Below are 26,985 nucleotides of genomic sequence, written 5' to 3'. Positions count from 1 at the left end.
TTTTCTTGTTTGTTGAGATAGGCCTGTATTGCTATAAACTGCCCTCTTAGAATCCCTTTTGCTGTTTCCCATAAATACTTTTTTTTTTTTTTTTTTTTTTTACCCCCAAAGACCCAGTAGATAGTTGTATGTCATAGTCGCACATCCTTCTAGTTCCTGTATGTGGGACACGGCCTCAGCATGGCCGGAGAGGCGGTGCGTCAGTGCGCGCCCGGGATCCGAACCCGGGCCACCAGCAGCGGAGCGTGCGCACTTATCCACTAAGCCACAGGGCCAGTCCACTTTCCCATAAATTCTGGCATGTCGTATTTTCATTTTCATTTGTCTCCAGGTATTTTTTGATTTCTTCTTTGATTTCTTCGTTGACCCAGTCATTGTTCAGTAGCATTTTGTTTAATCTCCACGTAGTTCTGGCTTTTCTGATTTTCTTCCTATAGTTGATTTCTAGTTTCATACCGTTGTAGTCAGAAAAGATGCTTGGTATTATTTGAATCTTCTTAAATTTATGGAGACTTCTTTTGTGGCCTAATATGTGATCAGTACTGGAGAATGTTCCATGTGCATTTGAAAAGAATGTGTATTCTTTGGTTTTTGGATGGAATGCTCTGTATATATCTACCAGGTCCATCTGTTCTAGTGTGTCATTTAAGGCCAATGTTTCCTTATTGATCTTCTGTTTGGATGATCTATCCGTTGGTGTAAGTGAAGTGTTAAAGTCCCCTACTATTATTGTGTTACTGTCTATTTCTCTTTTCATGTCTGTTAATAATTGCTTTATATATTTAGGTGCACTCACATTGGATGTGTAGATATTTACAAGTGTTAGATCCTCTTGTTGGATTGTTCCCTTGATCATTATGTAATGAACTTGTCTCTTTTTACAATTTTTGTTTTAAAGTCTATTTTGTCTGATATGAGTACTGCTACCCCAGCTTTCTTTTCATTGCCACTTGCGTGCAGTATCTTTTTCCATCCCTTCACTTTCAGTTTGTGAGTGTCTTTAGGTCTGAAGTGTGTCTCTTGTACGCAGCATATATATGGGTCTTGTTTTTTAATCCAATCAGCCACTCTATGCCTTTTAATTGGAGCATTTAGTCCATTGACGTTTAAAGTAGCTATTGTTAAGTATGTACTTGCTGCCATTTTTAAACTTTTTTTTCCCTCAATGTTTTAGTAGTCCTTCTCTGTTCCTTTCTCCTTCTATACAAAATTGATGGTCTCTTTAGTTTGACCTCTGTCTGAAAGCTCTACTCTTTAACTCCCCTCCTCTCTCATTTTATGTTTTTGATATCATACCTAACCTCTTTTTTGTGCACTTGTATCCATTACCCTCTTATCATGGAAATAGATAATTTTTCCTATTTGTGGTCTTCTCTTTTTCCTTAAATCAGTCCCTTTAACATTTCTTGTAGCACTGGTTTCTTGGTGACAAACTCCTTTAATTTTTGCTTGTCTGGGAAATTTTTGATCTCTCCTTCCATTTTGAATGATAACCTTGCTGGGTAGAGTATTCTTGGCTGGAAGTTTTTTCCTTTTAGCACTTTAAATATATCGTGCCATTCTCTTCTAGCCTGTAAGGTTTCTGCTGAGAAGTCAGCTGATAGCCTTATGGGGCTTCCTTTGTATGTAACTTGTCTTTCTCTTGTGGCTTTTAGGATTCTCTCTTTATCTTTAATTCTGGACATTTTGATTATGATTGTCTTGGTGTAGGCCTCTTTGGGTTTATCTTGTTTGGGGCTTTCTGTGCTTCCTGTACCTGGATGTCTGTTTTCTTCCTTAGGTGAGGGAATTTTTCATCTATTATTTCTTGAAATAGATTCTCTGCCCCTTTGTCTCGCTCTTCTCCTTCCAGGACACCTATAACACGGATGTTAGTGCGTTTGATGTTGTCCCAGAGGTCCCTTAGACTGTCCTCACTCTTTTTAATTCTTTTCTCTTTGACCTATTCAGCTTGGGTAATTTCTTCTAGTCTTTCGTCCAGCTCACAGATCCGTTCTTCTGTATCCTCTACTCTGCTTTTGAGTCCCTCTAGTGAATTTTTCATTTCCAGCATTGTATTCTCCATTTCTAATTGGTTCTTTTTTATATCTTCCATTTCTTTGTTGACATTCTCACTGAGTTCATCTATTCTTCTCCCCAGATCAGTGAGCATCCTTAACACTCTTTGTTTGAACTCTCTGTCAGGTAGGTTACTCATTTCTGTTTCACTTAGTTCCTTTTCTGGGGTTTTGTGCTGTTCCATTACTTGGAATGTATTCCTTTGCCTCCTCATTTTGCCTCTTTCCCTGTGCTTGTGTCTACGTATTAGGCAGGTCAGCTACGTCTCCTGCTCTTGGATAGGTGACCTTATATAAGTGATGCCTAAGGAGACCTGCAGTGTGCTTCCCTCAGTTCTCAATGTTCCAGGGGTGACCCCTATGTGGGCTACGTGTGTCCTTCTGTTGTGGCCTGTTTGCTCTCCCTGTAGGCGCCCAGGGAGGCCGAGTTATGCTCCTGGCCGGCTGTTGTAATGCTCAGCTGCTTGTAGTTGTTGTGGGCCCTTCAGTCTCTTTATCAGGTGTGGGGAGCCCCAACACAGTTGGCTACAAGTTCTAGTACCACGTTTGTGTTGCAGTATTTCTTTTAAGTGAGTAGGCCCCCAGCGTGACAGGTTGTTAGACTCAGGGACTTACAACCAGTATAAGCCTCCAGCCTTTAGGTCTCTCGTCAGCTCTCTGAGGATTGCAGCTGGGTGGGGCCGGCCTCAGGCACAGGAGCACCCAATTGTTTCAGGCTTTGGAAGGTGGGGCAAACCCCCTATGTGGGTCTTTGAGAAGCACAAGTCTTGTGCAGCTGACAAGCCCTGCCACCCACAGGTCCACACACACAGTCAACACAGTCTTGCCCCGTGTGTGCGCCCCGACCTCTTAAAGTGGACCCAGTCTCTCCATGGCGGGATCCCCACACACTCCACCACCACCCCACACTCTCCACCTGTTCCTTGTGCACGCCCTGCCCCTCTGAAGTGGGTTCCGTTGCCAGGCTGCAAAGAATCCAGTCACCAATCTATGCAGGCCCACAAGTTGCCTGAGGGCTTGTTGTTGCGTGGGGCCAGTCTCTGGGGTGGGCTGCCTGCCCTGGCTGAGCTGGATTAAATTGGTGCTCTAGTGGGTGGGGCAGACCTGGGCTAGCAGGCCCCAGGGAGAACTCCAATGGAGTCAGCACACCCACACCAGGCCACAACAATGGCCGCCGCCAATGTCCCAGTCCCTGGAGAGGTCTCACCTCTCACTGAGATGCACTCAGGGCCTATCATATGAGTCTCTTTTCACCAAAGCACTGTGCACCTTTCTTTCTGGTGCTTTTAGGTTGCTTTCTGAAACGGGTGAGTTTGCACATGGGCCCTTTAAGAGCCGGTTTTAACTTCTTTGTGAATCAGCTTTTCTGGGGGTACTCCCCAATGTTTTAGCAGCAGGCAAAGTCGGATATTATGCCACTCATCTGGATTGTGCTGGGTCCACAAAATGCCCCCAGCAGGAGCGCTCCGCGGCTCAGGGCCCTGCTCCTCCAGGGAGGGCTGCGTACCTTTGGGCTGCTTCGGGCGCTGCGAGGCACTGCGGCTTGTGAAGGCGGCATTTTTTCTCTCCAGAACGGAGTTTCTGCCTCTTCCACCTCAATTAGGATTCTCCTTTGTTGCAGGAGTTCCTCTTACCCAGTTTTCAGTTCTGTCTCAGGGGTAACTTTTCCACGAGTAGTTGTAAATTGGCTGTGTACGCGGGAGGAGGTGAGTTCAGAGTCTGCTTACGCCGCCATCTTGACTTCTCTGTCACCTTTTTCTTGTTATGCATGAAGTTGAACATTCTTTTCTGTGAACTGTCTGTTATTATCCTTTACCTATTTTTCTACTGAGTTATGGATCACCTTCTTATCAATTTATAAGAACACTTTATACAAGACAGAAATTAGCCTCTTTCTGCAATCTAAGTTGCAAACATTTTCCCAGTTTGTCTTCAGTCTTTTGATTTTACTCTGGTATATTTTTCCTTGTAGAAATACTTATCCTTAATTGATTGAAATAACAGATTTTATTTTCTACATGGCTTATGGGTGTGATAGTCTGAAAAGCCAACCTTTTCAAAAATAAAGACATTCTGTAATGAATACACACAGCCGCCATCAGCAAACGTGTAGTGGACTAAGCAGAGCAGTGGGAGGAGCTGCTGGGTTTGGAATCTAGGGTATGCAACTCTAAAATGGTTGGCTTTCTCAAGGCACTTCTGATCTAGCTGGGAGGAGACAGAGTTACCATATGCTAAGTACCAAATGCTTATGGCATATGCAATCCGTGCCATGGAAGTGCTAAAGCAAGAGAAAGCACTGTGAGCTAGAAAGCAAATGGAGAGGAAAGACTTCATCAGAGACACAGTTTGAGGGGGAGTAGACTTGGATGGGGACAACAAAGGGGAAGGAAGGGGTTTCGTTTGGAAAGGAGGACTGACCCACACCCAGCCTTCCATTACAGCACCTGTATGGAGGTGCGGGAGGATGTCAGTAACAGTGTAAACCACGGCGCAGTGTAGGAGGAAACAAGGGGAAAGAGGAGCTGGGATACAAGACAGAGTCCTTAGATGGCAGGCTAAGGAGGCTAGTATTTATCCTGTGAACACGGCCAAGCCAATGAGCTCTGATAAGCAGGAGGGTGACATAATGAAAACAGCATTTTAAAAAGGTTATTACGGGGTCTGGCCTGGTGGCGTAGTGGTTAAGTTCATGCGCTCTGCCTCAGTGACCTGGGGTTCGTGGGTTAAGATCCCAGGCATGGCCTACACATCACTCATCAAGCCATGCTGTGACAGCGTCCCACATACAAAATAGGGGAAGACTGGCACATATGTTAGCTCAGGGCCAATCTTCTTCACCAAAAAAAAAAAAGATTATGGGAATTATATCTAGTTTTCATAAACAATAGAAACATGTTTAATCTTATGATGATAAACTAATTACAATATTGTTGAACAACTAAATGCATGTCTGTTTTTGAATGTAACAACAGGTCAATGACTCCCTTAATGATTAAAAAAGAAAAATATTAATATGTTGCTTTTTTATAAGAAAGGAGGCATGGTAGAGTAAGAATATCCACATGTGATACTCAAGAAATTAAGAAGTGGTCACCTCTGGGAAGCGGAAGGGGGAGACCAGGTGGATGGGGACAGGGTGGAAAACAAGCCGTTTCACTGTATACTTTACACAGTTTTGATTTTTAAACTGTTTTATGTATAATATATTCCAAAAAATTACATTTAAAAAAGAAAAAAGAACTTTAGCCTCCTACTTTACAACTACTCTGTGTTAAAGGCAGTGAAGAGAGCAATCATTCTTGTTTCAGATTTTATTTCCTCCACCATGATCAATTTTTACATCATTTAGCCCCCTGTGCCTCACCCCTCCATCCTCTCTCCCAAACTTCCTGCTCTGGGGAGCTACCCTTTATGCCTTCTGAACGTATGTTGAACATCTGCCTTCCAGAGATCTACTGACAGAAGCACTCTGACGTCAGTTCCACTGCAAACAGCTGCCATGAAATAGAAAGCCCAGGGTTCTCTCTCTCTCCACCACAGCACAAACAGACACTGTGAAAAGCAGAAGGCGACTCCACACACTTCCTTGCTTACCTATTCTCATGTTTAAATTTCTCCAACAGTCAAGAGTGTTTTGGTTATGTTTAAAATATTATGCTCACTTACAATTTTACTTTTTCTTGTTATATCTGACATACACATAGACAATAGCTCAAAAGTCCTTAAAACCTAGCACATTTGAAAAAAGAAAAAGTCATACTTAACTGTCTTCTTGTCAATGATACTAAATTTCATAAATATTATGTGAAAAATACATATAAAGACGAGCACTGACCATCAGTGCACCCTTCAGTTTCAATAGGTTAGCACTCCCCCTCCTCACTCCTTCGACTCATGTAGCTTTCCATTTCTACATGTAAACTTTGGGTAGACAGGCTGAGTTAGTAATAATGGGCGAGTCCAAAGGACTAACATGGCAGCCAAGAGATACTAAACTTAGCAGGACTAATGAAATTTAAACTGTTAAAGATTAATAAAAAATACTTGAAAATATATCAAGTATACTTACCTGGATAAAATATCAAGTAAATGTAATGAAGTAGAGTACACTTACCTATTTTTTAAAAATGAATTACACATTCATAAATATATGTGACTCAACTGAAAACAAACTTACCAGCCATGGATGGTGCTTCTTTGCGCTGCCCTTTATTGTCCACAGTCCCTTCAAAAGCGACTGTAACATCATAAATTGCATCTAAATAACTCTTCATGGAATCAAAAGCAACATGGGTTGCCTTTATTCTTGGCGTCAGCACATGTTTTAATACTGGAAGGCCTAGAAAAGAAGTTGATTCAATGCAGCCCTAAATTAGTTACAAAACAGCTTGGTAATAGAATATAACACCTAAACTGTCTTTAAATTTCCAGAAATAGATCAGAATATATTAATGCCATAATCTCACATCTATAGAACTGTACGTTTAGAAAGCACTCTTACATGACTTTCTCTGTTTAAATCAACATTCATTTAATACATATTTATTAAACATCTACACATAACAAGACACTGTGGGAGGCTGTCAGAAAACCGGCCCTCAAGAACTTATGATGTATCAGAAACCCTTCAATTTGGTAAACCCTGAAAAGGGCAAATATTATTATCCTCATTTCTGGCAACAGAATAAAGGTGGTAGCATCTTGCTCATGGTCACTCAAGATTCAGGAGTACAATTCATAATTTCTGACTCCTAGTCCATGATTCTTTTGGTTCTATTTCTATTCAAATAAAGATGGAGGTGGTGGATTACCTAAATGACCCCCACTGTGTACAACATCTGAGGTAAGAGCTGATGTGGTCTATATAATATGAAATACTGGCCTGATGCTTTTAGGGTAAACCAAACAATCTAGTTTCTTGGTATACATTTTTAAAAATTTGAGATATAATACACATACCATAAAATTCACCCTTTTAAAGTATACAAGTCAGTGGTTTTTAGTATATTCAAAGAGCTGTGCAACCAACACCACTATCAAATTCCAGACCATTTTCATCACTCCAAAAAGACACCTTGTACCCTTTGAAGACATTGCATTCTCCCCCACCCCACCCTGGCTACCACGAATCTACTTTCTGTCTCTATGGATTTGCCTATTATGGACATTTCACATGGAATCATACAGTGTGTGGACTTTTGTGTCTGTCTTCTTTCACCTAGCATAATGTATTTGAGGTTCTTTCACCTTGTAGCACATATCAGTACTTCATTACTTTTTACGGCTGAATAATATTCCACTGTATGGATATACCACATTTTGTTTATCCATTGACCAGTTAATAGTCATCTGGAATGTTTTCACCCTTTGGCTATTATGAATACTGCCACTACAAACATTCATATAAATGCATATGAATGCTGCATGAGAACAAGTTTTTGTATGAACGTATGATTTCAATTCTCTTGAGTATATTTGAGATATATATATGTATATATATATATTTACACACACACCATACTTCCAAAAGCTTCTCTGAGAAAATATTGCAATTTATATAGAATAATTAATCACATATTCATTAGTGCTCCTACTAGTGCTAAGAATTTGTTCTTCTCCCCTTCCTATTTCCTACTCCCTCCCTTTTCCTAGATTAGAATATTTACTGACAATTTAACAGAAGTAGCTCTCGAAGTGACATGAAAACAGACTAGGCAAAGCTTGACTTGGATTTTCTCCTGCCTCTCTCCAGGGAAAATGAGCTGCATACGGAAGAACAGCTATAGCATGCTGGGATCTTCCCGCAGAAGAATTTTTAAAATGCAGAGTGGTGTGGGAAAGAAAAATATTCCCACAATCACGTATCTGACTTAAGTCTCTAGAGCAGGAGCAGTTTAATTTATTCACAAACTTATAACAAAAATCTGAATAGTACATCAGGCTGGGAAACACTTATTTGCTAATTAAATTAGTTAATACTTTCTTCTTTGCTATTGGAGCTCACCCAATTTTATTACGTCCAAAGTTCCACAGGATCACTCTGAGGTATTCAGTATGAACAATTAATTACTAGAATCTAAGTAAGTTAGTAAGAAGATAAGACAGAAAAGTAGTATTTCCCCCTAAAAATGAGTTATACTGAAGGTTTGGAAAAATCAGCTTTATGACAGATGAGTAACAAATACCCATCACTAACATGTAAACAAAACTAAGAAAAAATCTTCTCACTGAGGAATGTACCAGGAGCAGTTCTAATTACTCTGAACATATTCTCTAGATCCAGTCCATATCCTTCATATTCCAGCTTTTATCTTCCAGCTCTGGAAAAGGAACAGCCAATAGGAAGCAGAAAAACAAGGAGACTGTGGAGACAGAGATGTGCAGAGAAGAAAATGTCTGAAGGAGAAGGTCAAACACACTCATTTAAAGACACTGAAAGGTCCAGAACTGAGAAGAGACTGACTACCTGGCAAAATGGATGTTACACGTGACCCAGACTATTATTTTCAGTAGAGTGTTAGGAATGGAAGCTCAAAGAGTGGGTTAAAAGAGGTGTCCATGTATGAGGTGAGAAAAACAACAAGAGCCAATTCTTTCCTGCATGTATTTATTAACACACGGTCTATTAATTTTCCAAGCCTTAAACTAATATAAGAAACCCTTACCATTACAGCAAATAGAATCTGGCCCTTCTTTGATGATCAGAAGTCACTTCACAGGGCGAAATCCGAGCCCATGGACTTCTCTAGTTCACACCGGGAATGACTTACAATCTCTGACTAAGTGGTCTTCAACTCTCAACAGTGAGAAGGGCACTCACTACCCCCAAACCCCAGGTCATTATTATAAAATCAATTTCATAATAATAACATAGGGCCCAATTAGTATTTCCATAGAAAGGGAGCCAAAGAACAGGTACTCATAATTAACTGCTTGAGCTTGAGCCCATCACACTGAGATCAGACTCTGCCTCCAGGAACTAGAGAAAAGCCCTGAGCCCTAAACAGAGAAAAATGGTGGCTAATTAAGTTAATTCTTCCAGGTCAATATCTGGTTCTCTATTTTAGGATCTGCTTTGCCTTGTTTCCGTGTCCAGATCTCCTAAATTTTTGCTTGGTACTAACGATAATCTTACCCTTCAACCAAGCTTCTCCCTGAGGGCAATTATGGTGGTGGTTGGTATAACTGAAATTTTGCTGTCAGTATTGTATCTTGGAAACATTATAAATAAATGATAAACTCACTGGAGAGAAAAACTTCCATAGAGAAAATTTTACATTTTATATATATATATATAATAATTATAAATATATACAATATATAATATTATATATAATATATATATTATCATCTCACTTGATTCCCACAAATTAAGTAACTAAGGCTCAAAGAGGTAAAATGACTTGCTCAAAGTCACACAGCTAGCAAGACCTTATAATATCTTGTTTAGTACTTTTTCTACTCGGTAAATATTAATAAGATACTAAAACTATAAACATGTAGGTTAGAGATTAATGACGCAATAAAATAAACTTAAATAACTACAGTACACGGTAGAGTGTCCTAAAAGAGATACAAAATAGTCTCAAAATACAAAAATATTACTCATACTTAAAGATTTTTTTCAATCAGTCATATCTGATTAGTGAAAGCTTCAGGAAAAAGAGGACACTGGCAAGAGGGCAAGATGAGGGTACACAGCATACACAGTGGGGGAAGACAGACAGACGAACAAAGGTAAAGAAGAAGGGACCCGGAAGGTCTGTGGAGCACATGTACAGAGCTGGCAAGAAATAAGATCAAAGAGTACCTTGGGGCCACACTGCTAAAAGCCTTAGAATGATAGGCTGATGCACTAACATTGATCTGTGGGACTCCGAGGATTTTAGGTCAACGGACAGATATAATCTAGGTGCTACGAAAAACAGTTTGGGTTTCAGAAATAGTTTAGGACATTAGGTCATAGGCAATGAGATCCTGAATTAGGACTGAAGTAGTACAAACTAAAAGGAGAAAATGCAGTCAAATGATGTTATAAAAACCAAATATACATTGATTCAGCAATTAATTGAATGTGGTAATAAAGGAAAACGAGTAAAAAATGACCAGGCTTCTGCCCTGGAAGACATGAACAAGGTTGCACCATAAATAGAAAGAGAACGGGCGGAGTGTGTGTTTGTGTGCAAGCAGATACCCATCACACAAAAAGAGTAGAAGTGGGAGAGCAGGAGGCAGGTAAAGAAAGAGAACATAAGTCCAAATCGGGCATGCTCAAGTTGAAGCTGGACAGAACTCTCCAGGAGCAGTTGGAAGTATGGTCTTTAAAACAGTCAAGAATCAGCCAGAGATAATCATTTGGGAATCATTTCAATAGACACGATAGTTGAAGTAATGGCAGTGATTGAGAATACTAAAGACCAGAAGAGAAAAGGCAAGAAAAGGCAAAAAATGTCTTAGGGAATGTTTACTTTTTAAAACAATAAAAGATAAAATGATAATGGGGACTAGGAGAAGCCAGTACAAAAAAAAGGAAAGCCAATGGAATGCAAAAGCCCATGGAAGAGAATGTTTAAAGGAAGAGGAGGTGCTATTTACCTTTAAAAAATACCATATTTATTTCTACAAAAAAGTTAGCTCTTTCCTGATTGCAAAAGTAGTACGGTCATAAATAACGTCAAAAGCTGCATGTACACTGACCGATACGAGAAGTGACTGAGATGCTACTATGAGACTGTAAGTCAGCGATCACTGGTTGGGTGGAAGTGAGGTCAACACCCGCGAGAGGACGGGGTCACACAGGAGGATGAAGGGGCCCAAACATCTCTTCCAGGAAGATCAGCACTAAAGAGAAAGAGAGAGAAACCAGCAAAGCCATAGGTGGGGACTACGGGTACGTGCACACACACACACTACACACACACACACACACCACACACACACACACACACACACACACTTTATTTATACACTGGGGGAACCTGGTAGAAAAGAGCGTGGTGGTGATGTAAGCAAAAGGAAATTACTGAAGCAACAACATTAAGCTTTTGAAATAAAAGGATATGTATGACTGTATGATACAATCTTTTCAGAGAAACATAACTTCTTCAATGCAAAGAAACCTTGACATGTGATGGGAAAAAATGTGAAAAATATAAGAGGTAGACAAAAAGAGAAAAATGAAAGAATTGCTTAAACACAGCATTACGGGCTCAGCTGAGATTAGATGGCATGCATTGGTTGCAGAAGACAACCAGCATAGATTTTTATGATGCTCCCAACTGAGCAGGGAGAAGGGAGAAAACAAACCAAGCTCTGCTAAGAAACATGACAAGGCCGAAACAAAACATGCCAGGAATGGGAACTGCAGGGCAGTGGCAGCCAACCGCAAGGCTGGGGGGCAAACAAGAGCTACATAAGGCCTATAAAGCCACAAAAGAGCCAAGGAAAGAGAGGTCAGAATTAAGCCAGAAAAAAACCCAGGAAGGAATAGCAAGAAAGAGGTAGAAGCAGAACCAGCTGCATAATTTGGAGGACCCAATGCAATTTCAAGACCCTGAAAGCAGAGCATTAAACCAAGCACAGGATCCTGTGCAAGAAAATGGATTTTCCTGGAGAGCCTCCAAAAAGGACCACGAAGATCTCAATCAATTACATAAAAATTCTAGGTATTTGGTTTGCCATTTAGATGCGTCACTACATTCCTGTATTCTGTTACTAAATTCCTTAGTAACCATTGGAAAGCAAAACATCTAAAATGATTCTAAGGAAAATTAGTTAAAATGAAACACTTCACATAACCGAGAAAGGCTGAAATTACTGCTGTGGTACCTGAATGTTTACAAGACCCAAACAGAGGCCTCTTCCTATTGCCCCTCTAAGTTTCCTATAATGGGTATGTAACTGCTGCTGTTTTTTTCTTTTTCTTAATGAAACTTAAGTATAAAATAAAGGTTTACCAATAAATATTAGATCCACAAGTTCTAGTTCAAACACAAAAATCTGACCCAATTAACCTGCTGAGCACATGACTAATCTTATCTAGACCAGGCATTCTAAAACTAGGACGCATCAGAATCATCTGGAAGGCTGAGCCTCACCCCTAGAATTTCTGATTTATCAGGTCTGAGATGGATCCTGAGAATCTGTATTTCAAGCAAGTTCCCAGACAATGCTGACGCTGTTGGTCCAGGCACCATTTTGAGAATCGCCGATTTACAATTCAGACAGTGGCTTGAGTGGATCAAGAATTCACAAAAGAGCAGCAAAAGGCAGGAGGAATAAACAGTAATATCATTTATTTTGGTAAAAATTTATAAAAAAAAAATAGTATGAAAAAGACCTCAATGACTTGAAACAAAGATCTGAGTCACTAAATATTTGCCATGTGCGAAGCCCAACCCAAGTGTTAAGATAGGTGATCTGACCTTCCTCCTCAGACCTCCCAGATGCACAAGCACCGCTCCTCGCTGCTGTGGTCCCCTACAGCTGTCCCTGACCCAGATGCCAGCGGGAACCATGCTACAGAAACAGGGAAGAAGAGGCCGCCAAAGGACCAAGAAGTGAAATACAGTGGCAATTCACACATGGATGGAGAGGTCCACATGCAAAGCGAAAAAATGGGTTTCTTGAGTATCACTATAAATATAAATATAATTTGAAAGCTTTCTCACTCCCTTTATTCATTCCTAGTCTTTTTCAAAAATGACTAGCATAGAAGAATAAAAAATTCTATACTGGGAATGTAAGGTTTGAGTGTGGTCTTCCAAGATGATCCTTTTCTGTTTCTATATCCTGAACCATCTATGATCTTTGATTCAACAGTACTTGAGGCCCATGAGATTTATTTTGTGGCCTTGCTAGGAACAGACAGCATTTTACAGCACTCTACAAATCACTGCCAGGATTAACAGATACCTGACAACACAAAACAGCAACAATAACTCAACAGCTAGCAAAGAAATGACCTGCCACGGGAAATCAGAAGAGGAAGAGGTCACTGACAGGTTTGTTGGATTGAAATTAAAATAATCTAATTGGTTACTTAACAAAACAAACATTTTAGAAACATAATTATAGAAAGATCATTTTTACCCACCATACTCTTTTATTCATAGTTATTTAATACTATACCGTATAGTACTATTATACTTATATACTTTGACTATTTTATTTATATAATACTACACAATGCTATTCTACTTACATATCATGTTGATGCTTTCCTTATTAAATGCTTTACCATTGTATTCTTAATGACAAGTTCCATGTTAGCCTTTCCGAAAATAAAATTCTCTTTTCTCTGATTTACTATTACAGAATTGAGCAATCTTCAATATATATCTTGCTTACTTGACATTTCATAGTTTCTTGAAGACTCTACCTATATTTCAGACTTCTCGAAATCTTCATTTTTATCATGGAGAAATTATAGCTAAACAAAATCTTGACTAATTTATTTGGAATATGAGTAAGTCTTTTTTAAAGGAATGACTAACATTTAGTCTCAAGTAAGAAGAGAGTTTAGAGATCATTAATATGACAATCTTTGAAGTGAATAATATTAAGCATTCAAAACAGTATAACACAGGCATATCTTAAATGACACCCTAATACCAAATCAACATATTCTGTGGCTAATATTTTTTTGAAGCAAAATACTTCTAGGAAATAGTGATAACCAGGGCCTCGAAATATTTAGGTTTAAAAGAGACAGACACAGACACACCCATATCTACCACTCATACTTCGTAAGCCAGCTAATACCACTGCCCACAGAAAACTGAAGAGTGATATATGGTATAGTGACTTAAAAGCGAAACAAGTATCAGATTTTAAAAATCTAAATTAAAAGATTGGTTTTGGTTTGTTTTTCTAAGTCAGATTCAAATAAAAGTACTTTAAGAGCAAAATTAATAATGTTTTGAAGCAAAACATATCACAAACTAACAAGTGCTATTAGTTTCAACTTTCTTGAAGAAAAATTAGCTTAACACATGGGGAAACAAGTTCTTTTGCTTTTATTTTCAAGTAATCTCATTTAGTTGTGACCTAAGAGGAAAGAAAACAGGAAATACTTTTTCTAGATATACTGTTCACAAATCAATTTCCCTTGTGTATGATGGGAATTAATTACCTTTATAGTCACAAGAAAATATATTTCTAATAGATAGCAATAATTTTCCCAGTTATAGAATTTAAAGAACAGTTAGTAGTGAAAAATCATATCCGTAAGACAAATTATTTATTTTTTTCCCTTTCAGTAACTTCAAGAAAGATCTACAACTCACAGAAAGATCACAGACCAATAATCGATCAATTATAGGTGACTAGGATGTTATTAGATTAAAAAGCTAAAGTATAGATCATTATTATGTTATTTTAAGAGTTACTTAAAAATACTTGTTTTAGCATTACAAAATTTGTGGATTTTTTAAAATAACTTTTAGTAGCTAAGATTGGACAATAAAAGGTAAATATTCATCTTAAGTTGTTTTAAAAATGATTAAGAAATTTTAGTATTAAATATAATTACATATAGAAAAACAATTTAAGGCCTGTTATGGACCAAAATGTGTATCTCACCCTCAACCCCATATTCATTTTGAAGCCCTACCCTCAATGTGACTGTATTTGGAGACAGGGCCTTTTAGGAGGTAATTAAGGTTAAATGAGGTCGTAAGGCCGGGCACTAATCCTATAGGACTGGCGTCCTTATAAAAAGAGGAAGAGACACCAGAGACCTCTCTCTGTGAGCACACAGAGGAAAGGTCATATGAGGACACAGCAAGAAGGTGGCTGCTGGCAAGCCAGGAAGAGGGCCCTCACCAGAAACCTACCCCCTGGCACCCTGATCTTGGACTTTCAGCCTCCAGAACTGAGAGAAAATGAATGTCTGTTGTTTAAGCCAGTAATACCCAGTCTGTGGTATTTTGTTATGGCAGCCCAAGGTGACTAAAACAGGCCCTAAAACCTGGAGTGAAATTACAACTCTGAATAAATCTAACAGTAAATAAATCTATTTGCATATAAACTTATTTTTACCCAATTGAAAAAAGTATGCCAATATTTACATAAAAATATACACACATATATAAAGATAAGTTTTACAAAAGAAATCAGGAGTACTTCAAAACTAAAACACACAATAATTTTATGTTATTCTTCACACAAACAATAATCTGGGATTATATTCATTCTATCATGCAAATCTTTTACACCTCAACAAATAACTAGTGATTTGCCCATGACAAGATATAATTGTGTAATTTTCTCTTGCTTAACATATTTAAAACTTAATGAATTAGTCCATCATACATTAAAATAGAATTGCAAGAGGCAACGTTGTTGAAAAATACCACACTCAAGTTTTTAGAAGTCTGATCACACTGTAAAGTAAGACCTGCATCTCAGTCAGCTGGACTCCTCTTGCTGAGTCATGCTGGGGCCCTCCCTACCACTGACCAGGAATACCCTCCACTTTCTCACTTGTCTGCCTTCTCCCCCACACCAAATCACCATGTCAGGACCTCCTGACATTTCCACTCTCAGGGCCGTGCTCATGCCTTTCTTTCCTACTGACAAGCAACCCTCCCCATGACCGCAACTTTACCAACTCACATTCCTCACAGCCCAGCCTGAGGGCTTTTTCCTCCACCGAGGCCTCACTGAACCCACAAGGAGAAGTAATTTAACCTCAAGTGTCCTTTGCTTATTCTTTTCTTATCATATTCTAGTTTAAAGTCACTATTAATGTAAAAATCTTTTCTCACTATCACTGAGGTAGGCAGCCTCTAAAATGCCCAATAACCCCCGTCTCCTAGTATATTCACATCCTTGTGAAATCCCTTCCCCTTGAGTGTGGGCAGGACCCAGTGACTTGCTTCCAGCAAACAATATGGCAAAAGTGATGGATGTCACTTCTAAAATCAGGTTGCAAGAGGACTGTGACTTCCATCTTGCTCACCCTAGTCTGTGCTCTCACTGTCACCACTTCTCCTTCCTTCTCTCCTCGCCCCCTCTCTCTGATCCATAGCTCTAGGCGAGCAAGCTGTCATGTAGTGGGTAACTCTACCGAGAAGCCCAAGTGGCAAGAAATGGACTGTCCAGCCAACAGCCAGCCAGGACCTGAGGCCTGTCAATGGCCACGTGAGTGAGCTTGGAAGTGGATCCTCCCCAGGGGAGCCACAAAATGACTACAGCCCCAGCAGACACCTTGACTCGAACCGGTGAGAGACCCTGAGCAAGAGCCCCCATCTAAATACACCAGGGGTCCTGACCCATGTAAACTGTGAGATAATAAATGTTTGCTGTTTTAAGCCACTAAGATTTAACATAATTTGTTAGTTGTCAACAGACAACAAATACAATTGTTTCCTCTCTCCTATTAAATTATAAACCCCTAGAAGACAATATAGCTAGTGGTACCACCTTAGCAGAATGTTTTACATATTAGAAATTTAATAAAGATTTGTTAATATTTAAAAGTAGGATACTATACTATATTAAAACCAAAATCAGCACAGACTGTGAGGGTCTAAAGCACTCTAGTAAGTCTCTCCCACGTTCAACCCTCTGTTCAACTCATAAAAACCACAAGTATTTCAAGATGTGATGGATTATTTAATGAGGACAAAATGCCTCAGATTTTATAATACACATGAAAAATAATGAGGAAAACAATTCCCCAAATGTTAAGTTCATTGTTTCCTTTTCATCTTGTCTAACCTAAAATTGTAATTCCTCAACAGAATTAGAGTGAGTATAAGAGATGACACATAAGAGTAACTGAAAATGTATATAGTTTAAGGCCTATACTCCAGTTTATCAAGACTCCCACAACCGATCCATCTATAAACTGTTTTAGGCTTCAAAGAGTAAAATACACATTTTGTTAAAGTCAGAGCTCAGCTAGCTAGAATCTTTAAAGAAGGAATAATTCTAGAGAGCCAAAATTTTCTGGAAACCCAAGAATTTACCCCATGAAAACCCAAAATTTTGTTTACCAATTTTAGATCCTTGTTTTCTTTCTAAAATATATAAAATTAGAAAACAGCTCAATAAACAAAATCAGATATCTTTACAATAAACTTTTCTGAGACTAATACATAAATGTGAACTGTAACTTACTAATGGAAGGATATAAAATGCAATATTCTCTCAACCCATTTGCACATGAAACCCTTTTTTTCAAAACATCTTGTGGTCTCAGTTGTAGTAGACAATTTTAGAAAAATGGAATTAAGACAATGATTTCTTAAACAAAACATAATGAATGAATTAAAAAGAATACTGTTAAATGACTTCCATTCAACTATGGAATAAGCTCTAGATTTATCCCTAGACTACTAACCTAGTACTCCATGCCTTCCATGATTGAGACCCATCCCAACCTCACACACTGAATTCCTACAACTCTTCTTCACTCACCTTTTGCTTAAAAACATCAACACTTTGCTTACCTCACATAACCCATTCATTCATAACCCCATGTCTTTGATATTGTTGTTTCTTATACCTAGAATTCCCTCCTCTTGCTGCATATGTGGGTCCTAATCCTAAATTTCAGATGTCGTCTCCTCTTTGCAGTTATCCAGACACCCTGCGTGTCATTTAGTTCTTTCTTCCCTCAACTCCTACAGCATATTATGTATGCTTCTCACATCTCATTCACTTTATACGTCATATGCATGTGGTCTTACCCACTATCTGGATAAGGACTCACGTCTGCTCCATAATAAGCATTTCTTAAAGGAATGTAGTTACAAGATATGAGCCTTGTCTGCCTTTTACAAAGTAGCCCAAATGGTAATGATTTGAGTTCTTATATCGTTTTTTTTTTTTAATGCAAGAATCTTTATTTTATCTTTAATTTTGAAAAAAATATATGTCACCAGGTATAGAAGACGAGGCTGGCTATTATTTTGTTTTAGTATATTGCAAACATCATAATGTTTGTTTCTATTCTTGCTTGTGATAAGTTCTATAAGTCAAGTGTCTGTCTAACTGCTGCTCATTTGAGGCATTTTATTTTTCCAGACCCCTTCGTTTTTTCAATTTCCCCATTATGTTTGGTGTTGTTCTGTTCCTTTATATTGTGTACACAAGGAGATTCATTTTAATTTATCTTGCTTGGGATTAACTGAGCATTTTGGATCTGAGGATTGGTACCTTTCATCAGTTCCGAAACCTTCCAAACAATTACAACTTCACATATTGAATATGCCTCTCTCATCTCCCTGGGACTCTAATCAACGAATGTCAGAACTCTGACTATATCCTCCATACCTCTTATGCTCTTATCTCTATTTTTCTTCTTTTTCTCCTTGCAGGGTATGTTCTAGATAATTTCTTCTGATGCATTTTCCAGTTCAACAACTTTTTGTTGTGCCCAACCTGTTGCCAAATATGTGCAATGTTTTTTTTTTTCAATTTATTTAAAACAAAAAACAAACAAGAACAGTTCACCCATTTCTACCCCTGCCACCTCTGGTGACCACCAATCTGTTCTCTGCATCTAAGAGCTTAGTTTTTTTTTTTAATACAGGTATACCTCGTTTTATTGCACTTCACTTGATCCCACTTTGCAGATATTGTGTTTTTTACAAGATTTTCCGCCAGCAAAAAAGATCACGACTCGCTGAAGGCTCAGATGATGGTTAGCATTTTTTAGCAATAAAGTATTTAATTAAGGTATGTACATTATTTTTTTAGACACAAGGCTATTGCACACTTAATAGACTACAGTACAGTGTAAACATAACTTTTACATGCACTGGGAAAGCAAATAATTCATATGACTCACTTTATTGCAATATTCACTTTATTGCGGTGGTCTGAAACCAAACTGTTAATATCTCCAAGGGAGCTCTGTATATACATATTTTTAGATTCCACATATAAGAGAGATCAAATGGTATCTATCTTTCTCTATCTGACTTATTTCACTTAGCATAATGCCCTCAAGGTTCATCCATATTGTGGTAAAGATTTCCTTCTTTTAATGGCTGAATAACATTGCACAGTGTGTGTGTGTGTCTGTGTTAAAAAACACCACATTTTCTTTATGCATTCATCCATCAATGGACACTTAGGTTATTTCCCTATCTTGTCTATCGTAAATAATGCTGCAGTGAACATGGGGGTGCATATATCTTTTCAAATTAGTGTTATCATTTTCTTTGGATAAACACCCAGAAGTGGAATTGCTCAATCATACGGTAGGATCTATTTTTAATTTTTTAAGGAATCTCCACACTGTTTTCCATAGTGGGTGCACCAATTTACATTCCCACCAACAGTGCACAAGGGTTCCCTTTTCTCCACATCCTCACCAACACTTCTTATTTCTTATGTCCAGTTTTGTAGTCCTTCTGTCTTACCCCTCAGTATCAGCTATCAATTTTTGCCATTATCAACAGATTTACCTGTAGTAGTTCCTCTCCTCCACTCCCCAAGTTAGCAGTAATGAGTTATTAAATGTATATTACATACCAGGCTTTCTATAAACATTATGTCACTGCACCTCACAAAAGCCCTGTGAAAGAGATATTATGATCCCTGGTTTACAAATAAGGAAATAGACCAAAAGAAATAATTTGTCTAAGGTTATATAACTGATATGTGCTTGGGAATGCAGCCCAAGGCTAGTGGTAATGTCCATCTAAAACTAAATACTGGCTCAAGAGTGATACTCAATATATACCATGAGAAAACGCTGAAAAGAACTTTGAAGAGAGAGGCCTAGCTACTCCCAGCACTCACAGCCAATGCAAGCAGGGCATGAGACATGTTAGTAAAGGCATCTTGGACCTTCGAGCCCCAGTCAAGCTCCTACCTAAATGCACCGAGATGAGAGGCTGCAGCTGACCACGTGCAACACAGACGAGCCGTCCCTGCTGAGCCTGACCACAGTGCAGAACTGTGAGCAAATAAAGCGCTGTCACTGTTTAAAGTCGCGAGGTTCTCGGGTGGCTTCTTACACACAACAGATAATGGAAACAAGAAGTAATTAGATTTTAAAGTATGGCAGTAATTGTGGGGATGGAGAGAGAGAAACTCTAGATTTTGCTGATGTTTGCATGGGTAAAAGGAAAGAGTCTAGGATGACTCCCAGGTTTTAGACTAAATGATGTAGTTACTAAGACAGGAAATATGAGCATGTGACTGCAAAGATAAATTCTATCTTTGACATATTGAGTTTGAGGCATGCTTTTGGGCCAGTCAAGAGGCTCTCTATTGGGCAACCGTACATACAGGTCTAGGGTTAGGCAGGGAGATACGGATGGAAGAAAGCTCTCTGTGAGTCATCAGCAGTCAAATAAGTGGTGGCTGAAGCTATGGATTTAGATGAAGGCCTCTGTGAAAAGCACAGAAAGGAAAATGAATCAAAGACCAGAGTCAGACACTGGAAACAACATATGAAACAGGAAAGAATGAAGCAGAAGAGAAGGTTAGAAAGGAGACTAAGCAGGAATCACCAAAGAGCTGGGAAGAAAATGAAGACTAGAGCTACAGACGTCTAGGGAGAAAATTTCAATAAGAAAGTATCAAGAGGGCCGTGGCTTAGTGGTTAAGTGCATGCGCTCCGCTGCTGGCAGCCCGGGTTCAGATCCCAGGCGTGCACCGACGCACCGCTTCTCTGGCCATGCTGAGGCCGAGTCCCACATACAGCAACTAGAAGGATGTGCAACTATGACATACAACTATCTACTGGGGCTTTGGGGGAAAAAAATAAATGAATAAAAATTAAAAAAAAAAAAGAAAGTATCAAGAATTTCATATTAGATCTAAAATTTAAAAAAATTAAAAATCCATTTCCTCTGACGCACTAGTCCCACTTCGAATGCTCACTAGCCACATGTGGGCAGAAGCCACCACTTTTGTCAGAGCAGACACAGAACATTACTATTACTGCAGAACATTCTCTTAGACAGCACTGCACAGACTGTGACACGTCGTCGTCTGCAAGTCATCTGTTCAGCAAGAGCCTGCTGATCAATGTATGGAGACCACACACTAATTCACAGTCAGTCTTCAAGGACACCTTTTAGAGCACAGCAGAGCCACTGTTTTCTGTTTACTTCCCAATTTGGTTAAACTAAATAGCTTGTCAGTGTATCACTTATCCAGTTTTCTAAAATACGGATAAGAACATTTCCATCATTGGGGACATTAATAGCTTCCAAGTACTGTGAACCAACTTTGTGTTATATTTTCCAATAGGAACTTCACATATCTTCTAATTTAATTCTTATACAGATTTAGGTATACCTTGAGGCATATATTTTTTAAGAGATGAGGAAACTGAAGCTCAGTAACATTAGGCAACTTGCAACCATAGCGCTAATAAATGTCAGAGTCTGGATTCCAGCTGCAGTCTGTCAGCCTGCAGAACAGAAACTCTTTCCATCACACAGAACTCACATTGTAGAAAAAAGTCTATCAACATAGTCATCACCTAGATAGATTTTAACTAAATCCACAGCACTGGAACATATATTTGAGCAAGTACTTGAATTTAATCTCTCAGACATACGAAATAATATGCATTAATTAATGAGAAGAAACTTCATTTCCTAAGAGATAACACACATTCATTCAAGGAATGAATACAACCATTCATTTCAATTGTTGTAAAACATAAATATCTTCTCCAGGAAGAAAAATTTAAAACTCATTATTTTTAAAAAATATTTTTTCAAATGCAGTCAAATTTTTACTTACCTTCTTGAGCAGCAAATGTTTGACTAGCTGAAATGACTTTTGTTAGTTCTGGATTATACCTTGTTCCCTCTGGAAAAATCACAAGATACATCTGTGGTGCATAAAGAAAATTTGGTTTATTTTGTGTGAGTTTTTCTGTTATTGTTGTTAATTTACCAATGCTAATCCTGTTAAAGCTAAGAGAGTATTTCCTACAGGGATTCATTTACATACGACTTTCATTTCAAGCACAGCAACCAAAATGCAAAAATTCACTTAAGTCATAACATAGCACGGCCTATATTTAAAATGCAGTCCCACTTTCACTGGTAGGTCAATCATTAAGAATCTAACAACATTTCTAATTACATGCTAATATTTACTAAGTAAAAATTTGGCCATGAAATGCCAACTCATACAAAGCCTCAATTAATTAATTAAAGGTTTTTTCCCCCTAAGAGTCTGCAAAATGACATTTTAAAAAGGTACAAATTTTAGAAATCAGTGTCCCTAAGTATCAATACTAAACGTACATCACATTTGAGAAAAACTAAACATAAATATCAAAATTTCCACAATATAAAGGGTAATAAGTGCTCACATTACACAAGATACACAGTATGCCTATTTTATAGAGCCCCCTTAATGCATTTTAAATGACTCAATTTATAAGCAGCTTCATAAATTGAAATAATGTACTCAGAAATAAAGGAGAATATCAAGCTGGATGTTTGCTAAGTAATCAATTAGTCTAAGATTTTACATTTATCTACTTGGGAAAGTAAAAACAGAAACAGTAAAACTATACAGTAAAAAACTCCTGACTTTAGAACTGAGTTATAAAAACTATCCCAACATGTTTAACTGATAGTCAAAAGACAAAAATAAGACATTCCTATCAAATCTTTTGAAATACAAACATAATATAGGAAACAAAGGGATAGAAGGAGCTCATGGAAGAAAATTATGTTCACGTTACCCATCCTCACCAGATCCTAGATAACACCGTCTACCTACACATCCAGGACAGAAGCATTCCCTTATCTGAATAACCTATGATTGTTAGAATCCTACTTAATGAACCTATGTGAGAGTTCAAATTTTTTCATTACACAAACTTATGATTAATCTCTTCCAAAGTTTCTTCTGAAAAACTGGTATACTGATGGCTCTGCAATTTTGCATTTTTAGCTTCCAAGCAAAAATATAAGCTTTTCATTCATTAGAACCCACTATCTTTGCCTAACTCAGAAATTAATAGGTTTTGTTATGTATCTTTATATTCAATAATGAAGATTAGTCAGAGTGGTCGAGAAAATGTAAAAAGCTGGGTAAAATTAAGAAAAACATTAAGAATTTCTTATTATATTCCAGCAACTAGAAGAAAGAAGCAAGAAGAAAAATATTAAAATTAGTTCAAAAACCACAAATTCATTCTGATGAGAATACATTTGAAATCAGTAAAGTTTATATTCAAAGCCAAGAAAGCAATTACTGATGATTATTGCTTTTAGCTCAAGTATTTATAAATAAAATGATTCATGATATGAATGGTTAATAATAACTCATCTGGTATTATTTTCTGTCCCTTAGATGTTTCATTTAAGAAGACTGATGGTCAGCCAGAAAGCAGGAATGACTATTCACTCAGGGTTTATTCAAGAAGTAGTTCTTATGCACCTATTATGTGCCAGGTATTATACATAGGATAACAAAACAGATATGGTTTTTGAAGACAAATGAGGAAAAAGTACATTAAACAAATAAAAAATACATATAGTTACACATCATAAGACTATGAAGAAAAAAAACAACGTGTTATGAAGGAGGACGACAAGAGGGAAATAAGAATGGATGAAGGGACTAAGACCTAAAGAACAGCAGAAGGATGAGTGCTCATTCTTTCCCCAACAGATCAGGAAGAAGGCAGGACGTCCACTCTCACCAGTTCTATTCAAGGCTGTACTGGAGGTTCTAGCCAGGGCAATTAGGCAAGAAAGAAATAAAAGGCATCCAGATTAAAAAGAAAGAAGTAAAACTGTATTTATACACAAATGACATGATTTTCTATATAGGAAATCCTAAGGAATATTTTTTAAAAGTGAGACGCAGAGAAGGCATTTGACAAGATACAACATCCATTTATGATAAAAACTCTCAATAAAATGGGAATAGAAGGAAAGTACCTCAACATAATAAAGGCCATATATGACAAACCCACAGCTAACATCATACTCAACGGGGAAAGACTGAAAGCCATTCCTCTGAGAACAGGAACGAGGCAGGGCTGCCCACTCTCACCACTCCTGTTCAACATAGTACTGGAGGTTTTGGCCAGAGCAATTAGGCAAGAAAAAGGAATAAAAGGAATCCAAATAGGTAACGAAGAAGTGAAACTCTCACTATTTGCAGATGACATGACTGTATATATAGAAAACCCTAAAGAATCTGTTGGAAAACTATTAGAAACAATCAACAACTACAGCAAAGTTGCAGGGTACAAAATCAATCTACAAAAATCAGATGCATTTCTATATGCTAATAATGAACTAACAGAAAGAGAGCTCAAAAAGATAATACCATTTACAATTGCATCAAAAAGAATAAAATACCTGGGAATAAATCTTACCAAGGAGGTGAAGGACCTATACAATGAGAACTACAAGACATTATTGAGGGAAATCCATGATGACATAAAGAAATGGAAAAATATCCCATGCACGTGGATTGGAAGAATAAACATAGTCAAAATGTCTATATTACCTAAAGCAATCTACATATTCAATGCAATCCCAATCAGAATCCCAATGACATTCTTCACAGAAATAGAAAAAAGAATACTAAAATTTATATGGGGCAACAAAAGACCCCGAATAGCTAAAGAAATCCTAAAGAAAAAGAACAAAGCAGGAGGCATCACAATTCCTGACTTCAAAACATACTACTAAGCAATAGCAATCAAAACAGCATGGTACTGGTACAAAAACAGACACACAGATCAATGGAACAGAATTGAAAGCCCAGAAATAAAACCACACATGTACGGACAGCTAATTTTTGACAAAGGTGCTAAGAACATGCAATGGAGAAAGGACAGTCTCTTCAATAAATGGTGTTGGGAAAACTGGACAGCCACATGCAAAAGAATGAAAGTGGACCATGTGCTATCACCATTCACAAAAATTAACTCAAAATGAATCAAAGACCTGAAGGTGAGACCTGAAACTATAAAACTCATAGAGGAAAATATAGGCAACACACTATTTGACATTGGTTTTAAAGGAATCTTTTCGGATGACATGCCTACCCAGACTAGGGAAACTAAAGAAAAAATAAACAAGTGGGACTTTATCAGATTAAAGAGCTTTTATAAGACAAATGAAACCAGAATCAAGATGAACAACCAACCAACCAGCTGGGAGAGAATATTTGCAAAACATACATCTGACAAGGGGTTGATCTCCATAATATATAAAGAACTCACACAATTGAACAACAAAAAAACAAACAACCCGATCAAAAAATGGGCAGAGGAAATGAACAGACACTTCTCCAAGGAAGATATACAGATGGCCAATAGGCACATGAAAAGATGCTCAACATCACTAATCATCAGGGAAATGCAAATCAAAACAACACTAAGATACCACCTCACGCCTGTTAGAATGCCTATAATCACCAAGACAAAAAACAACAAATGTTGGAGAGGATGTGGAGAAACAGGAACCCTCATACACAGCTGGTGGGAATGCAAATTGGTGCAGCCTCTATGGAAAGTGGTATGGAGATTCCTCAAAGAATTAAAAATAGAGATGCCCTATGATCCAGCCATCCCACTACTGGGAATCTATCCAACACACCTGAAATCAACAATCCTAAGAGGCTTATGCACCCCTATGTTCATTGCAGCATTATTCACCATAGCCAAGAAGTGGAAGCAACCTAAGTGTCCCTCGACTGACGATTGGATTAAGAAAATGTGGTATCTATATACAATGGAATACTACTCAGCCATAAAAAAAGACAAAATCGTCCCATTTGCAACAACATGGATGGGCCTGGAGCGTATTATGTTAAGTGAAATAAGCCAGAAAGAGAAAGACAAACACTGTATGATCTCACTCATATGTGGAATATAAACCAATACATGGACAGAGAAAACTGGACTGTGGTTACCAGGGCAGTTGGGGTGGGGGGTGGGCACAAGGGGTGAAGGGAGTCATATATGTGGTGATGGACAAACAAAAATGTCCAACCCAAAATTTCACAATGTTAGAAACCATTAAAAGATCAATTAAAAAAAAAAAAAAGTTACTAGATAATAAGTAAGTTTAGCAAGGTTACAGGATAAAAAGTCAATATATAAAAATCAATCCTTATGTCTAGCTGCTATCAACAATCAGAAACTAAAATAAAAACAACAATGCCATCTACAACAGCATCAAAAAATATAAAATTAAGAATTTCACATTTTGGCAAATTTGGATAAATTTGGCAAAAGATATGTAAACCTATACACTGAAATACTACAAAACAGTGCTGAGAGAAATTAAAGAAGACCTAAATAAACAGAAATATAGAACATGTTCATAGATTCAAAGTTTCAATATTGTTATGGTATCAATTCTTCCTATATCGATCTACAAATTAAATACAATACAAATCAAAAGCCCAGCAACCATTTATGTAGAAATTGACACGCTGATTCTATAATTTATCTGGAAATGCAAAGGACCTAAAATAGCCAAAACAACTTTGAAAAAGAACTAATTTAGAAGACTTAACTACACCAGATTTCAAAATGTATGATAACCAAGAATAATCAAGACACTATAGTATTGGCCTGGGGACACACACACAGATCAACGGAACAGAATAAACTGTCCAGAGATATACCCATATATATACAGTCAACTTATCTCAAACAACGGGGAAAAGGATAACCTCTTCAATAAGTGGTGGCAAATGTTCATATTTAAAAATATGAACCTTGACCTTTGTTATGAGAGGTTCGGGGATTCGATCGGAGACGTAAAAGACACTTTCTACTCCAAACAAATGGACTGAAGGTATATTTTATTATATAGAGGATAGTAAAGGTGACAGTCTGCAAACAGATCCAAATAGGTCAAATATTAAGAGGGAAAAAACATCAGCCCGACTGGAAAGGGAAAACACCCACATCGGCTGAAGAGAAATGACACAAATCAACCAGAAGGAGAAA

At 37.8% G+C, this 26,985-nt stretch overlaps 1 protein-coding gene across 1 annotated transcript in view; it reads right to left on the bottom strand.

Moving 5' to 3' along the window:
• AGPAT5 (1-acylglycerol-3-phosphate O-acyltransferase 5) overlaps window positions 1-26,985 on the bottom strand; it is a 60,916-nt gene that overhangs the window by 12,052 nt on the left and 21,879 nt on the right. Inside the window, exons 5-6 of the mRNA XM_058524910.1 lie at window positions 21,783-21,873; window positions 6,238-6,399 (exon numbers count right to left, since the gene is read on the bottom strand). Coding sequence (XP_058380893.1) covers window positions 6,238-6,399; window positions 21,783-21,873 — 253 coding nt within the window. The remainder of the gene's footprint in view (window positions 1-6,237; window positions 6,400-21,782; window positions 21,874-26,985) is intronic.

The sequence above is a fragment of the Diceros bicornis genome, chromosome 29 (genome assembly GCF_020826845.1).
Source record: "Diceros bicornis minor isolate mBicDic1 chromosome 29, mDicBic1.mat.cur, whole genome shotgun sequence".
Lineage (NCBI taxonomy): Eukaryota > Metazoa > Chordata > Mammalia > Perissodactyla > Rhinocerotidae > Diceros > Diceros bicornis.
The sequence above is the reverse complement of the archived record's forward strand: the minus strand, read 5'-3'. Positions and strand labels throughout refer to the sequence as shown.